The 17,194-nt window shown below is 44.7% G+C and overlaps 1 protein-coding gene across 2 annotated transcripts in view; it reads left to right on the top strand.

The window, feature by feature from the left end:
• Window positions 1–3,482: 3,482 nt before the first annotated feature.
• Window positions 3,483–17,194, top strand: part of DAPK1 (death associated protein kinase 1) — a 211,786-nt gene continuing 198,074 nt past the window's right edge. The window contains exons 1-2 of one of the 2 annotated variants that reach the window (XM_070375366.1): window positions 3,483–3,747; window positions 4,591–4,760. In XM_070375366.1, coding sequence (XP_070231467.1) covers window positions 4,699–4,760 — 62 coding nt within the window. In that variant the 5' untranslated portion in view covers window positions 3,483–3,747; window positions 4,591–4,698. Of the gene's footprint in view, window positions 3,748–4,039; window positions 4,127–4,590; window positions 4,761–17,194 lie in introns of those variants that run through there. The other variant, XM_070375367.1, reaches the window with a different exon arrangement.

The raw sequence follows: 17,194 nt of genomic DNA, 5'->3' as shown, positions 1-17,194 counted from the left end.
GTCTCTTCTCTAATCAGCCAAAAGATGAAAAGGATCAACTGAGAAACTCAGTGTGCCAAGGAACCGTGGATCTATTAGAGGACAGAAGCCTGGATCCTCGAATGACCATGTGGAGGGGAACCCTTTCTCTAATTCCTGCAAGTATCTGTTCTGAGTGCAAGAAATAAACCTTTAAATGCATCACACCTCTAAGATCTGTGGACTTTTTAGCAGCGGTTATTTTACCCTAATGCAGATGTAAAATAATGTCCTAAATTCTATCCTTGAGTCTGTTTTAAATGTTATCCTCATGATTATCATAAGTCACAGTCCATATCACAATCAAGTTCTCTTCATGGAAGTCCTTTCCAGATTGAATCTCATAATTTCAGGATTGTAGTATTGTCATCTTCCATGAAAGAGATGTCCCTAAGAGCTCTTCTTGCTTGGAATATGTTAGAAAATATAATACCAACATTCTGATGTATTTTATAATGTACAAAGCCTTGTTTAATGCATCATCTCTTTAGAATCTTCCAACAACTCTGAGGAAAACACAAGGGTCTATTTATTTTTCCCATTTTGCAGGTGATGAAACTGAGACTAAGAAGGTTAAATATAAAGTGGAAAAAACAATTAATTTAGAGTTGTTTGAAGATTAAGTAAGAGAATAATTCAGTCTGATTATCATTTGGCACAAGTTAAGAGCTAAGTTTTCTTATATAAGTTATCTATTGCCTTATAATAAACCACCCCAAAATAATGACTTAGAATGGTGAGTGAAGTGAAGCTGCTCAGTCGTGTCTGACTCTTTGTGACCCCATGGACTGTAGCCTATCAGGTCCCTCCATCCATGGGATTTTCCAGGCAAGAGTACTGGAGTGGATTGCCATTTCCTTCTCCAGGGGATCTTCCCGACCCAGGAATCGAACCGGGGTCTCTCGCATTGCAAACAGATGCTTTACCATCTGAGCCACCAGGGAAGCTTAGAAAGATAATGGTCCTTTATTCTGCTCCCAAAATTGGGGCTGTGAAGGCACAAATAGCTGAGAGTGGGGGTGGGGCTGGAACAGCTGGCTTCTTTGGGCTTCTCTCTTTCTGTGGTCTCTCCACATGGTCTCTCCACATGGCAGCCCCAGTGTAACCATGGCAGCTGAAGGCTTCCGGAGTGTGTGGAAAGAACAAGAGTAAGAGAGACAAAGAGCCAGAGAGAGAATAAGAGAGTATTAGGCAGAAGCTCTAAAACCTTATGACCCAGCCTTAGAAGTATGTTACACCCTGTCAACTTCTACTACATTTTCTTAAACTCAAGCCACCACAGCTAACTCATATTCTTGGAGGAGAATTGGACTCAGCTTCTTCACTGAATTTTGGGCACATTTCCCTGTCTAAAATGCTTGCCTAAATTAGTGCAGACATGAAGCTAAGAGGTAAAGGACACAGCCAGGGTCATTCACAACTAGGATTAAATGGTTCCACTAATATTAGATCCAACTGTGTGACTCCCAAGTTTGCACTTTTTTTTTTAATACTCTAGAAAATCCACTGTGATCATCATGTCCAATAGGGTAGGGAAGACATGCTGGTCACCAAACAGAACCAGTTCTCTTCACTGCTTTGGAAAACTTATTTATTTATTTTGTGGGAAAATATTACCCCTAAAGCAGTCATCCTCAAGCACTCAAGTCTGTTTTTAATCCCTCCCGCCAACAGATGTATTCAATTGCATTTTCCCAAAATGAATCACTTTTTTTTGTTATTTTTGTCTGTATTTTTCACCTCTCAAGATCCTTTTATGTTAATTCTGAAACCCATCATTTAGATTGATAATGCCTCCCAATGTGGAATCTTCCCTTGATTCTTTCATAATGAATGTGTGCCCTTTCTGTGGGTCACTGTATGAAATATTCTTTAAGAGGAGGGTCTCACATAAGATCTGAGGAGTATTCTTTTTTACCCCAAGAATTTCTGTTGAACTAAAAGGAGTTTTGGACAAGGAAATGGCAACCCACTCTAGTATTTTTGCTTGGAGAATCCCCATGGACAGCTGGCAGGCTACAGTCCACAGTGTCGCACAGAGTCAGACCCGACTGAAGAGACTTAGCACAAAGAGAGTTTAAACCATCTCATTTTGGAAAATCTGGAAATTTGAACAATGACATGGAGCTGAATTCTCAGTGTGTTCACATACCAGTTTTAGTAACTCTCAGCAGTAAAGTAGATTTTTCCAATAGGAGCTTTTCTCTGTTTAAGGATTCCCAGCAGTCTCTATGGACTTCCCAGGTGGCTCAATGGTTAAGTAATCCGCCTGCCAATGCAGGAAACTCAGAAGACTCAATCCCTGCATCTGGAAGATCCCCTGGAGAAGGAAACTGCAACCCACTCCAGTATTCTTGCCTGGAAAATCCCATGGACAGAGGAGCCTGGCGGGCTACAGTCCTTGGGGTCACACGGAGTCAGACATGACTGAGCTTGCAGGTACAGCAGTCCTTATAGGGAAACATCCTTCCTGTTTCTCACACCTCAGGGCTTGGTGGGGGCCTGGGGTAAGAAGCAGAGAGAATGGATAAGGATCTCCAGTAGGTATGGGATCTCTAAGAAGACCAGCACAGTCCATAGAAATATCTGCAAGCCACATAGGTACTCATATTTTATAATATCTGCATTTTGAAAAGTAAAAAGTAACATTAATTTTAATAATATATTTTATTTAACCCAATATGTACAAAATACAATTATTTGAACATGCATTTAACATAAAAAATATTCAAGAAATGTTTTTCATCCTTATTTCTATACCAAGTCTTGGAATCCCATGTATATTTCACACTTCTTGCACACCTAATTCTGGACTAACCACATTGCAACTCATCAATAACCAATTCGTATTGGACTGCACACATAAACCTTTCGTTTCTGCTGTTACATTGGGCCTCTGATACCCCAAACCTTTATTCTTTGGTTTCATATCTTTTCACAGTCCAGATCTCAGCTCAAAACACCAGTCCCGTAGAGAAACTCCTAATGAGATCTACTCCTGTCTTGCCATTCTTTATCGTGTTATCCTTCAGTATTGTCTCCACAGAACCCATCCTTTCTAAAATGATCTCATTTATTCGTTTACATACTTATTGTCTAGTTTCTCTGCCAAAATGTAAGTTTCAGAAGACCAGAGATTTTTAAAAACTTATTATGGTCTGTTGTGATTTTCAGGTGCCATGCACCGTGCCTGGCCCACGCTGGGGGCTCAAAACACCTTTGCAGGAGGAAGGAATTGCATTCCTCTGGATCCTAGCGGAAGAGGGCAGCGTAGCCGCGTGTCACAGGTGGGGCACCCACGTTGCGCGCGACCGCTCTCTGCGCGAGTGTAGAGTGAGTGGGTTGGTGTGGGGGTGTGCGCGGTAGAGCGCGCCAGCGAGCCCCAAGAGCCGAACGGGGAGGAGCAGCCAGCGCAGCGCAGCAGCTGCAGCGCCGGTCCGGCCGGGCAGCTCGGAGGTGGGTGGGCCGTGTCGCCAGCCCGCCCGCGGGGTCCCTATTGGCCGCCTGTCGGCCGCCCTCAGCCCGGAAGGCGGCTAGGAGCCGCGGGGCTGCTCCGGAGCCGGAGCGGGAGAGGCAGGCCGAGCCGACGCCGGGCGGACGCGCGGGATCCGCGCCCCCACTCTCAGCCTCCTTGCACTCCCGCCGCCGCCCAGCTCGTCTCGGGCGCTGGCGCCTACCGTCGGCCTCCGACAGCGCCCGGAAGGACCCGGGCAGCTCCCGGGCGCCCGGGTGAGTGGCCGCGCGCGACTCTGATCCTTCCGAGCCCCGCCGCCTGCTTTGGCTTTCGCGGCCGAGGCACGACGAGGTTTGCCCGGGCAGCGCCCAAGACAACAGGGAAGGCCAAGGCAGGGTAAACTTGACTGAGGGGAGAAGTAGGATCGCCACCAGGAGGTTCCCCCAGCCCCGCGGGCCGGATGGGAACAGGTGGCGCGGGCCGGGCGCTTTGTGTTCCGGGCGCGAAGAAGGAGCCGGCGGCCGCGCCTCCCTCGGCCGCTCCCTTCCCTCCCTTGCTCCCCCGGGCGGCCGCACGCCGGGTCGGCTGGGTAACGGAGCGGGAGTCGCCAGGAATGTGCCTCTGGGGACAGCTTGGCTCGAGGGAGGAGAGAAGGTGGCCGTGGCGGCCGGGGAACTGCGGGCACCGAGAGGTGGCGCGGGGGCTGCACGGCTGCTCCTGGCAGGAGAGGGATGCTTCCAGCCAGGCGCTTTCCGCCCGGGCGAGGGCTTCATTCTTCCGCGGCGCCCCTGGAGCTGGGGAGCTGGGTGGGCGTGTGTGCATAGAAAGAGGAGGCCGGGAGGCCAGCGACTTCCGGAGCGGGTGCTGATCGGTGCTCCGCGCCTTGCTTTCGGAGACCCAGACCTTGGGGTGCGGCGGTGCCGGGCCACACGAGTGCGCCAGTGATGCTGGGCTGGGGGCATCCCTATGTTGGGGTTTAACAAAGAGTGCTCCTCTCCACCCGGCGGGGTGGGGCAGCTCCGGAGAGGTGGTCTTCAGCGAGCTAGACTTAGCCCAGGGGAAGGGTACTTCCTTTTGGGGTTGTCATTTTATTATTATATTGCCTTTTTCGTTTTAAGGACTGCTGACTGATGCATGAGGGGCCCACGGAGGCGCAGGAGCGGTGGTGATGGTTTGGGAAGCGGAGCTGAAGTGCGCTGGGCTTTGGTGACGCGTGACAGTTTATCATGACCGTGTTCAGGCAGGAAAACGTGGATGATTACTACGACACCGGCGAGGAACTTGGCAGGTACGGGGCAGGTGGGGTGGGGTGCCGAAAGCTCAAAGCTTTCGGGTGGTGGGAATGCATAATATTGCGGGTAGCGGGGCGGTAAACAAATGGAGTTTGAATTCAGATGTCTCCCTCTCCCTTCTAGGAGATGTGCAAATTATAGAGAAAAGAGTTACTAACCCAGCAAGGACTAGGGACCAGAAATAAACTACCTCATCCAAGGGGTTGGGGGTGGAGAGGCAATTTCAGTGTTAGATTATGATGAAGTGTATTGATCGAGACCCCTGGACAAGAACAGATTTAATTGTCTTCAATAACTCTTGTCAGCTTTTGCCCTTCTGAAACAATGAGGCAAAAGCTTATGTAGTTGGAACTGGAGTTAGCTGCTTATGTGTGATTCAGATAGAGAGGACACACCAATTAATAGACTTTTAAAAGCATAATACTTTCCCTCTTTATGAATTTTTGGAGTAACATGCATGAACAAGTATTGGTAGGTCACACATGAAGACTTGCTAGATGTTGATGTTGGGTTTAGATTTTGAAACTTCCTTGAACCAGCAGTTTAATTACCCAGTTGGTGTCAGCGGTTGCTTGCTTTGCTTTCTTTCACGATGTTAAATTTTTAACAAATCCCTGACAGCGAGTCTAATATGGCTATCTGGATTCAAAGCATACTTCCATTGCTGCAGGAGCTATGACTCTGAAAGTGGAGCTTTTCAGTTCCAGGTGAACAAAGAACCATTTCTTTGGGGACCTGGAAGGGCTGGATGGGTCTCCTCTTGACTGGGGATTTGACAAGGTGGGTTGTGCTCTGGTTTGGCTTCAGCAGAAAACCCAGGTTTCACGCCTCAATTTAAATTCAGCATAAGGAATTTGACTGTGGTTTATTTGTATTGTGAGTCAAGTAGAAGAATCTTTAAACAAACAAAAAGTATGTCTTTATTTAATATGTGTATCAAAATATGTATTTTTCCATATACATCTGTTGTCTGATTCAGTGCTTCCTTTTTCCCCATGAAAAGGAAATTAAAAAACACCCACACCCTAGATTACCTTATGAGAACTGAAATTGAGTTTAAAATATTTTTCAAGTTCAAGTAATAGTTCAGGCTAAAAGCAATGTTTTTAAAGTTATTATATAAAATATTTCTGTATACATTTAGTATGAACTAAGAACATCACTAGGAGCTTGTGCTTAGGGGAAGCTTATTATATACTGGAGATTTACTGAATGAATAAGAAGGAAACCTCTCAAAAATCACATTTCGTGGATATGTTTAAGGTTAAGGTTTAAAAGTATGTGGTTGAAATACTTGGTTTAACTAGAATTAAGTCACTTTATTCCTGTGGCTTTTAGCAAGATGAGTGGTACATGGAGTTTTCCTTTGGGAGCAGGAGAGAAAGGCGAAAAACTATATTTAAATTCTGTTTGTGTAGTGTGGCCTGATTATATAAATTCTCTCATAAAGAGAGATGATTAAAAGTAGGTGAGATGACTGCTTTATAGATTAAATATGCTGACCTTATTTTCATTAAGATCTTTTGATAGAATTATGTGTAATGAGAAGGAAAAACAAAAAATGCGGACTCCCTGTGGCTGATGGAGGAGTTTGTGATCCTTTATTTCGTGGGTGTGATGACAGGACCTCTGCCTCTGCTATGGGAAGTGGTTTGCTCATTTGTCACTAGCAGTTGGCTTTGATTCTGGCTCGTTCTACATTTCTGTGTATAATTTTCTCCCCACTGTGCAAGACTAACTGACAAATTGTTTATTGAAAATTTTAATTTGTGTGACCTATGAATTTCAAAGAAGTGCTCTGAAAAACTGGGAGTTGGGGATTTTGAAAAAAAAAAGTATACGTGCCCATCTGTCTAATAGGTCTTTTGTTTTTGTCTAAAAATGTGGTAAATAGTTGGGGTTTTTTTTTTTTTGAAGTTTTTTTCAAGCCCTGTGAATTTTATGTCTGCTGGGAAATTGCCACTTCCTGAAAACAAATGCAGGCATAAGATGGACATTTGGGAAAGATGCTGCTGTGAGTCACTGCGAGGAGATTAGGAGTGGAGGCAAGAGCTTAGTGTTGCAAAACGGAAATGGGCAGATATTTAACACATAAGCAAGGTTGTTCTAAGTGTGAGTTACAAATAGGCCAACATCTAGGATTTAAGACTTCACCCATGTATCTTTAGCAGTAATCTAAATAATAGCTACTCACCTTGTAAAGGGCTTCCCTGGTGGCTTAGAGGATAAAGTGTCTGCCCACAATGCCGGAGACCCAGGTTCAATCCCTGGGTAGGGAAGATCCCCTGGAGAAGGAAATGGCAACCCCACTCCAGTACTCTTACCTGGAAAATCCCATGGACGGAGGAGCCTGATACGCTATAGTCCATGGGTTCGCAGAGTCGGACACGACTGAGTGGCTTTGCTTCTTCTTCACCTAATAAATGAGCTGAGAAAAGTCCATAGCTAGAGGAGGAAAGACGGGCTTTTTAACAAGTAGAATGTAGTATTGTGATTATTACTATTGTCACTTTACTTTTATGAAAACAGAGTTTGTATGTACAAGGGCGAGAGTGTGTGTGTCTCTGTGTATATTAGGGTGTGTACTGCCAGGACTACCATAAAAACCCTTTGTCAGCGCTAAAACCTTTATAAAGTATTATGATCATTTGCAGTAGTGACAGAGCAGACAGACCACTGCACAGATAGTCTGACCCAAAATTGGCTCTACAGTTCAGTAGCTTTATAACTTTGACTAGGCCACTTATCCTCCCTGACCCTCAGGATCTTCATCTATTACATTAGAGGCCTAGTGCTTATTTCATGACTGTTGTGAGTATCAAGTAATCTAAGACATGTAAAAGTATTTTATCAGCAGTCGTGAGTTAAACAAACAAAGATATCATCGGCAGAACTTGGTTGAGACGTGAGTATTCCAGGCACGCCAATAACTCGGTTTGCAATCCGATATTCTTTTAAGTGTCTGTTTACCAATTTGGGGAAGGGCCTGTGGATAAAGGGCCGTGAGGAAGACCCACTGCTGACGGCCCTCAGCCTCTCTACGCTGATTCTGAATAATGCAGCTCTGGCCTTGAAGTCAAGTGGAGACAAGCGCCTGCAGTGAAAGAGACTTCATCATTAGAGTATTGTTTGGTGACCTCTGTTGACTCCAGGAGGTCCTTTGGGTCTCAGCCTCTATCCCAGAAGGTGGAATGAAGAACTGCTTCCGTCATGTGTAGTGGTTTCTGGGAGGAGTTCTTACAAATGTGGATTTCTGCATGTGCTGTTACACTGGGTCATTTTAATGCCCCAGGTGCCTTAGCATCTCTTATCAGTGGGCGCATGGGGCAGCTGAAGTCTGGCTTGTCCCACCATCAGGCTCCAGTTTCACCCCTGGCTTTGGTTCAGCCTAATCCGTGAGCCTTCCGAGCACCTCTCTGAACACTGCCTTCCTAAGGACTGGCCTTGTTTCTGTTCCAGTCTGACCTTATGTGATCTTAAGACCTTGGTCCTATCTCCTGAATAAATCTCTCCACGATGATCTCTCCCTTTCAGAAGCCAAATGGCTTGTCTGAAGCACTCCATTGATTGTGACCACAGACTGCCCGGTCCATGCTCCATCTTTGCTTTGTGTTATTAATGTTCTTGTATTACTCCATGTAGCCAACTTGAAAGTTCCTTTAGAGTGTGTTCTGGTCTCTTTTCTCCCCAGGGTGTACAATGTGCTTTATAATTCCGGGCAAAAATTTGATCAGTGCCTGAATAAGTTAATGCAGGCCTGCAGGTACAATATTGAGACCAGAATGGGGATTTGAGATGCAAACGATGATGCGGATGCCGACACCGATGGAGAGGCAGTGTGTAGCATGGGATGGCCTGGTACACCAGAAAGTGGGAAGATCCCTACCTTTGCAGGATGTTGTGAGAATTGGGGGCAGTGGCTGTAAACATCGGATACGTAGTCACTGCCGCAGATATTATTTTTAATAACCTCTTTTCCTCATTAGAACATTTACCACAGTGCATACTCATTACTTGTTTGATTGTCTGCTTTCCCCACAACTTGTCACAAGGTTGTGGCCCTGGACTTTCTCATCACTTTTTATCTCTTCTGCCTAATTAGATGTGTGATACTAGGTGCTCAATAAATGCTTGCTGATTGAATGAATGAATGGATTAATATTCATAAAGTATCATGAACACCCCATATATATTTACATGTATATGACCCTCAATAAGTGATGACTGGTAGGGATAAACTTAGGATATTAAAGACTGTAGCTCATCAAAATAAGAGCTGCTTTTGCTTTTGCATTCTCTGGCTGAACAGTAATGTTCACAGCAGCCAAAATTTCTAAGCACAAGATGAGTTTTAAACAAAACACAGTGGAGCCTTACATATTCTACATTTGTTTGGATGGTCACTGGAAGATAATAATTCAAAGTTAAAACATTCTCATTTTGGCATAAAATCCATGAGCATTTTAATCAACATAAGGAGCTGTATTGATAATAAACCTGACAGTCTGAGTACATCTTTCAGTTGATTTACTGTGAACTGCAGAAATCAGTCTTAAGAATACTGGCAGTCTCATGGGGATAGGGGTGAGGGTGGAAGGAGAGACCTCTGAGCATGTTTTCTCCTTGGAAGTGGGGCTCAAGGCTCGTGCGGTTGACTAGTGAGATCATCCCGTAGGACCTCGCTGATTGTGAGTGTTCTCTATTCATTTCTGCTTTCTTGTCCCCTCAGATGTTTGCTCTGATGGGAAAGGCAGCCAAGCTTTAAGAGAGATAAAGTTCAAATATTCCTATTAGAGATAACAGTCAGGGATTTAAAAATTCTGTGCATTTCAGGGAGATCTAATAATAGTCTTCTAGAATGTGAAGGGAGGGCGTGGTGACAGTGCTGAGTGGCATTTGGGCTGAATGCTTGCTTGCCAGCCCTGGGAATGCAGAATGTGCCTCTGGACCTCCTGGGGACACAGAAATTCAGCTCACTGGACCCCAGCATACCCCAGGAATGTAGGGTATGGAGGCGCTTATTGATGGAGAAGCCAGGGAACATTGAAGCAGCCTTCTTGGCCTGTCTGTGCTCTTTACTCTTGGCTTGCGTCTCACCCAGCTGCTTACGAACCTAAAAGCCCCATAGCGTTGGCTCACCCCTGTAAAGCCGTGAAAAACACAATAAGCTTACAGAGGTGGATGTGCAGATTAATTTCAGTAATTGCAAATACAGTGTTATGTCAGAAGAGGTGCCATCGTCAGACATATCCTCTGGTCTCCCAGCAAATCTGTAACCTCTGAAGTGCAGAGTGCATTTCCTTGAGGCACTGGTGTGTGAGTGTTTGTGTGTGTGTGTGTATGTGAGGCACTGGTGTGTGAGTGTGTGTGTGTGTGTGTGTGAGGCATTGGTGTGTGAATGTGTGTGTGTGTGTGTGTATGTGAGCATTGATGTGTGAGTGTGTGTGCGCATTGAGGAGGGGGTGGAGGGGGGAGGCTTGAGAGATGCTGTGGTAGGGGGATGAGAGGTGAACCTCAAGGTCAAGATTGTGTTGTCTGATCTCTGGGACACCCTGCCAGGGAATGTGTTATGAACTTTCACCTTTAATTCTAGTCAGTAGCTTTGTGTACCTAACCTAACCTAATCTTGCATTTCATATGCATGAAATAAAGCATGATTTTAGTGTAAAAACTTCTTTCTGATCAGGAGACAAAGAAAGCTACCTACCAGTAGAGGGGAGGGGAGGAGCTTTTGTTGGTGAGTTCAGTTCAGTTCAGTTGCTCAGTCGTGTCCGACTCTGCGACCCCATGAACCGCAGCAGGCCAGGCCTCCCTGTCCATCACCAACTCCCGGAGTTCACCCAAACTCATGTCCATCAAGTCAGTGATGCCATCCAGCCATCTCATCCTCTGTTGTCCCCTTCTCCTCCTGCCCCCAATCCCTCCCAGCATCAGAGTCTTTTCCAATGAGTCAACTCTTCACATGAGGTAGCCAAAGTATTGGAGTTTCAGCCTTAGCATCAGTCCTTCCAAAGAACACCCAGGACTGATCTCCTTTAGAATGGACTGGTTGGACCTCCTTGCAGTCCAAGGGACTCTCAAGAGTCTTCTCCAACACCACAGTTCAAAAGCATCAGTTCTTCGGTGCTCAGTTTTCTTCACAGTCCAACTTTACATCCATACATGACCACAGGAAAAATCAGAGCCTTGACTAGACGCACTTTTGTTGGCAAAGTAATGTCTCAGCTTTTGAATATGCTATCTAGGTTGGTCATAACTTTCCTTCCAAGGAGTAAGCGTCTTTTAATTTCATAGCTGCAATCACCATCTGCAGTGATTTTGGACCACAAAAAAACAAAGTCTGACACTGTTTCCACTGTTTCCCCATCTATTTCCCATGAAGTGATGGGACCAGATGCCATGATCTTTGTTTTCTGAATGTTGAGCTTTAAGCCAACTTTTTCACTCTCCTCTTTCACTTTCATCAAGAGGTTTTTTAGTTCCTCTTCACTTTCTGCCATAAGGGTGGTGTCATCTGCATATCTGAGGTTATTGAGATTTCTCCTCACAATCTTGATTCCAGCTTGTGCTTCTTCCAGCCCAGCGTTTCTCATGATGTACTCTGCATATAAGTTAAATAAGCAGGGTGACAATATACAGCCTTGACCTACTTCTTTTCCTATTTGGAACCAGTCTGTTGTTCCATGTCCAGTTCTAACTGTTGCTTCCTGACCTGCATATAGGTTTCTCAAGAGGCAGGTCAGGTGGTCTGGTATTCCCATCTCTTCCAGAATTTTCCACAGTTTATTGTGATCCACACAGTCAAAGGCTTTGGCATAGTCAATAAAGCAGAAATAGATGTTTTTCTGGAACTCTCTTGCTTTTTCCATGATCCAGAGGATGTTGGCAATTTGATCTCTGGTTCCTCTGCCTTTTCTAAAACCAGCTTGAACATCAGGAAGTTCATGGTTCACGTATTGCTGAAGCCTGGCTTGGAGAATTTTGAGCATTACTTTGCTAGCGTGTGAGATGAGTGCAATTGTGCGGTAGTTTGAGCATTTTTTGGCATTGCCTTTCTTTGGGATTGGAATGAAAACTGACCTTTTCCAGTCCTGGGGCCACTGCTGAGTTTTCCAAATTTACTGACATTTTGAGTGCAGCACTTTCACAGCATCGTCTTCCAGGATTTCAAATAGCTCAACTGGAATTCCATCACCTCCACTAGCTTTGTTCGTAGTGACGCTTTTTGTTGGTGAAGGGAAGCCCAAGACCCTTGGACAATTAGACCTTATAAGAAGCTGAGCAGTCAGTGAGTCCTTTCTTCTTGTTTCTTCCCGTCAGACCTTAGGTCCAGTAGCTTTCTTGAGGTAGATGGTTGGTAGGTAGCAAGAGATGGACCTAGATTCCTGAGCAGGACTGTTTTCATTATATTCTTCATACTACTTAGGATTTGGCGATTATCTTTTTTTTGGAAGCCAGGAAACATTGATATTTAAGAGAAGTGGTTTAGGTAGCCATCTAATGCCCATCTATCTTAATACCTGCTTGGACAGGATGGTCAGGAGTAACCAGTAACCATTTCATGGTGGGTTTTCATTTCACCCCATGCAGAGGGTGTGAACCCCTTGGCGTTCAGAACACTCATGGGTACTTGACAACATATGTGACATCCTTGCCTTTTCCAAAGGGCTTGTGCCCCATGGTTATGAATGGCGCTTGAACCTGCTGTAGTTTTACCCAAGTCTCAAAGTTAATAATTTAGCTTTTTGGAAAGTTCACAGAACACTTTCATTATTATTTAACCTTTGAGTCTTGGAATATGTGAGAGTTGTGGCTCTACCTAATAGGCCACCCTGTAAGTGACAGCTTCTCAGTTCATTAAGCATCACTAGTCTGTCTGGTTTAAGGTTGGGGTATGATTGTTTAAATCTTTATGTGGAAAGTGACAGCTGATTGTTTTGCGTTGGTTTGTTGTGGTAGGTTATCACAACAGAATGCATCATCTCTCAGCCTTGAAGGAGATTATATGGTAGTATAATTTTTTATAATAAATGCAATTATTACTTTGTTAATATTTTAAATGAATTCCTTTAAATATCCAGTTAGGAGAGAGTAGAGGAAAAAGTGATTGATCTTTGGTTTTTCTACATCATCTAACAAAAATAGGTTTAAAAATAACTGTCTAACTAGTACATCTTTCTTAGGTAAAACAGAAAGTGCCATATCCCCGTTCCAGGTTCAATGTTCTGTTCAGTTCAGTTCAGTTGCTCGTCCTGTCTGACCCTTTGCAACCCCATGGACTGCAGCATGCCAGGCTTCCCTGTCTATCACCAACTCCCGGAGCTTGCCCAAACCCATAACCTAAAATCATTGGTCTCATTTTCAATCCTAGTTCAAAACAAAACAAAACCAGTCATGTGCTGGTAACTAATCTCTTGTGATAGCTGACAGGTGTGACCCTTAGTGACTCTTGTTTATCGTTCCTGTCTTTCGGAGGTGACGTTAAGCGCTCGTGTGGCTTACAGACCACAGTGTGATCATTTAAGTATAATGTTGCTTACCTCTGAGAAATGACCCTGAGTCTTTCCCTTGTGTCCTACCTGTCGACATTTCGATTGTGAGCTTGAGAAATTTTATTCAGTAATATAATGTTATGTTCAGAGACATCAAGAGGGGAAGGAGGAGGGGAGAAAGTTGTTTTTTCCCCCTTTAAAAACACTTTCAACTTTGGACGAAGAACATAATGTTTGAACAAATGAATGCTGTGAACTGCTGATCACTGGCGTTTGAAAAGTTTATGTTGATGGTGCTGATATTCATAAGCTTGATGGTTTTCAGCTGGAAAATTTGGCTCTGTGTGTGAACTTTTGCAGGGCACATTTTCAGTCAAAACTGTTTTGATTATTCCTACTCAGATATCATGTGATGAGTGGGACTGGTTTTTAAATATCTCAGGACAGTTGATATAGTAAATTTTCACTTATAAGTAATGAGCTAATTTCCATTTTTCCGTTACTCATTGTTTTCTACCTTCAGAACCACGCACCCCTTCCCTTTTTAACTCGTAAAAATTGTCAGGATTTTTGAGACCTTACTTCAGTCCACCATATTCTTGTCTACCTCCCAGTGTAGAATTTTCCATAGAAGAGGTAATCAGTACCTTTTTTGGCCCCACCATGAAGAGGGTCAGATTTCCCTCGGAACTGCCTGGCTCCGTGTCCGCCTAGCAACCCATACTGCTGTCTTAGACTAGGCTATATGTGTGGGAGGGTAGATAAGACTCAGCTCAGGTGATGGGACAGAATTGTGTCAGGATACGTAGGCACATGGAAGGAGTGGCTTGGGGGAGAAGAGATCAGTAGTTGTGCTGATTCTGCTCTGATGTTTCCACCCCACTTTGAGAAGTTTTTCTAAATTGTTTTGCCTCCTTTAAAGCTTTCTTTCTTTCTTTCTTTTTTTTTTTTTTTTTGCCATCTGTGGTTTATGGGTGAGCAGCAGAAATATGTGTCTCTGAAAGAGTGTTGAAAAGCTGCAACCTTTTGAGTCTAATATTATATAATAGACTGCTTCCCTTTAAAAAAACAAAGCCATTGGCCCTGCAGGTGTATGGATACTGTAGAGAATAGACTTCTCACAGCTAACTGCTGAAGTTGTAAATGCTGAATTGCACCTGATACCCAGAGGAACTGTTCTTAGAAATTTGCTAAGTCAAAAAAACATTAGTAGGTTATTTGTTATCTTAAAAATACTATTTTACTGCCACATAAATCAGTTAACTGAAACCAGAGCCTGCCAGGGTTTCTGCTATATACCTTAGATGTGGATATAGAAAGTTGTCTTTCTCAGTGTTGTTTTTGCCACTCGATGTTGAGAATCAGCACGTGAACTGCTGTTCGTAGTGCCAGAAATTTCCACCAAAATGTCCTCAGGAGCTCCCCTTTCTTTGGATAACAGTAGGTTTATTTCCTTCCCCTTCCCTGGCCAGCTTACACCTCTTTTCAGACCATAATTGCAGTGGCACCATGTGCTCAGGACAAGGCCTGCCTGACCTAAGGCAACTCTGCTCTTGTTCTCCTCCTAATGTCTCTTTTTCCACATTGTACAATCAGAGTGGACTCCTCACGTGTCATCCCATTTGGTGAAAAATCTATAAAAAGAGTGCTTGAGACCCTGTTCTAGGCACTTCTTTGCCATGTAATTCACACTGCCTTTGGAATAGAGAGGAGATAGTCACAGTGACCCTTTTAGTACTGCGAAGTTTGGACACCTGTCAGATGTGCCTCCTCACCAGCTTCAGGCAGCTGATTCAATTGTTTGGCAGAGAAAGTGAATTTGAACAAGTGGAATATTTTCCAGGATGAAGCTTTATCATTTTGCTTTCCTCCCCACCCCTCTCCTGACACAGAGATAGGAGAACTTGGCAAATGCAGTTGGGGACAGGCAAGGTAAGCTTAGCTGTGGAATAGAAACATCAGATCCCTTGGTTTTGCTAAACATGGTTGGGGCACTGAATGAATATATCCAGTTTTATGAACAGTACCAGTTAAGATGGACCATCCTTTGCAGGCCTTATCTTCAGAAGCAACATTCTTTGAGGCATATAATTTAAAAAAAAAAAAAAGTTTTTTGTTTTTTTTTAAATTTTGTATCCACTGGACAAAGTCAGATGGAGAAACAGTGGAGCAGGATCCAGAGTCCTGCTGGGTCCATACTCCCAACATTCTTGAGTCTCCGGTGCTCCTTCCCCAAGGCCCAGTGTGCCCTTTAATTTCATTTAGAACCCAGGCGCCCATGGGGAGGGGCTCACAGTCATTGCGCAGCCTGCCTTTTGCCCGCAGCCCTGCGGGGGCTGGGTCCTGACTGGCTGGTGAGTGCACCTAGCCTGCCCAGAGGAGGATGCAGGCCCGTGAAGGCCAGTGCCCTTGCCTGCCGACCCTGAGCCACCTCCACTCTGGCCCATGCTGGGTGGGCAATAAAAACATGTTTTTTTTTAATTAAAAAAAAAATTACCTGCATCAGAGAGAAGTTTTAACCTGGAGAACTAAAAAGCAAATGCAAAGTGAGCTGGCCGATGGTGGCCTGCAGCCTTCTGTGGAGCCTGTCCAGGCTTGTCCTGCTGGTTCTCTTTCTTATCTTCTATATCCTTAATTTGTGGTAAATAACTGGGCACTTTGTCTTTTTTTGTACTTGGCTTGTCCCTGTGATTCTTGGCTCTCCCTATGAATTGGGCGTTTCACAAATTGACTTTTTGTGTTTTTACATTGGGTGGGATTCAGCTATCTGCACAGGAGGCCTTGTTTATCTGCCTCGAAAGTGTTAGTCTCTCAGTCTGTCCAACCCTTTGCGACCCCATGGACTGTAGCCCACCAGGTTCCTCTGTCCGTGGAATTCTCCAGGCAAGAATACTGCAGTTGGGATCTTCCCAACCCAGGAATTGAACCTGGGTCTCCCGCACTGCAGCAGATTCTTTACTGTCTGAGCCACCAGGGAAGCTATGAAGGTGCATATTCGGAAATGATAATATAGATCAGAGCTTTTGACCCACATCCCTGACTCAACAAAGCACTAGCTTTGGGGAAGGCAATTGACTACTGTGAGACTCCATTTTCTTATCTGTGAAACTGGTATAATAATCATATCTGCCTCAGAAGGTAGTTGTGAAGATATATGTGATATGTGTAAGGTACTTGACTGAGTAGCAGGAACATAGAAAGTGCTGAAGAAAGGGTGGCTGTTTACTAAGAATAGGAGGGACTGAACGGGCTTCTGGGTCTCAGGGGCCTGCCTTTTTCTGTTAGTTCCTCATCATCACCCAGGTTCTGGCCTGGCCACCTGGGGCGGGGTGGGGGTTACTTCCCTCTTCTCCTCAATTCCATCCTCCTGCCTTCTCTGCTCCTCTGTCTTTGGCTCAGCCCACAGGGTGGGCTCATTCTACCAAGTTTGATGTCGTTTGTGCGCTCCGTCTTGGCTGTCTGTTTCAGCTGGCTCAGACCCAGGACTCAGTTTATGTGCTGGGCTCCCTCGCTGGTCTGCCCTGTGGTGTGGTCAGTGATTCTCAGAACTCCTGAGAAACAAGTTATCCAGGAATTTAGCCATGCATTTGAGGGTGGGCTGCTAGAGATGGGGCTTATGGGATGCCATTGCCAAAGTGCACCCAGAGTCTCTGGGAAGAGGGAGGAAGGAGCTCATATCAAGATGGGAAGACATGCTTTCGGGGAAGCCAGAACAGCTAAAAGCTGCACAACAACGGAGGGAGGGCTGCTCAGAAATGCTCAGGGGGACAGTCATCTTGGCATTATTAAGAACCTGAGGTATGCCTGCACACAGATTCATGTTTTAATGGGGTGTACTGTAGCTTCCTGAAAAGTCAATTTCATTTTTCTAGCTGCTTTTTAAATGAAAAAAACTGTCTTAAGCAGCTGAATAAGAGACTAGGAATTTGATCCGATGA

The sequence above is a fragment of the Bos mutus genome, chromosome 8 (assembly GCF_027580195.1).
Source record: "Bos mutus isolate GX-2022 chromosome 8, NWIPB_WYAK_1.1, whole genome shotgun sequence".
Taxonomy (NCBI): domain Eukaryota; kingdom Metazoa; phylum Chordata; class Mammalia; order Artiodactyla; family Bovidae; genus Bos; species Bos mutus.
This window is presented reverse-complemented; position numbering and strand designations above follow the sequence as displayed.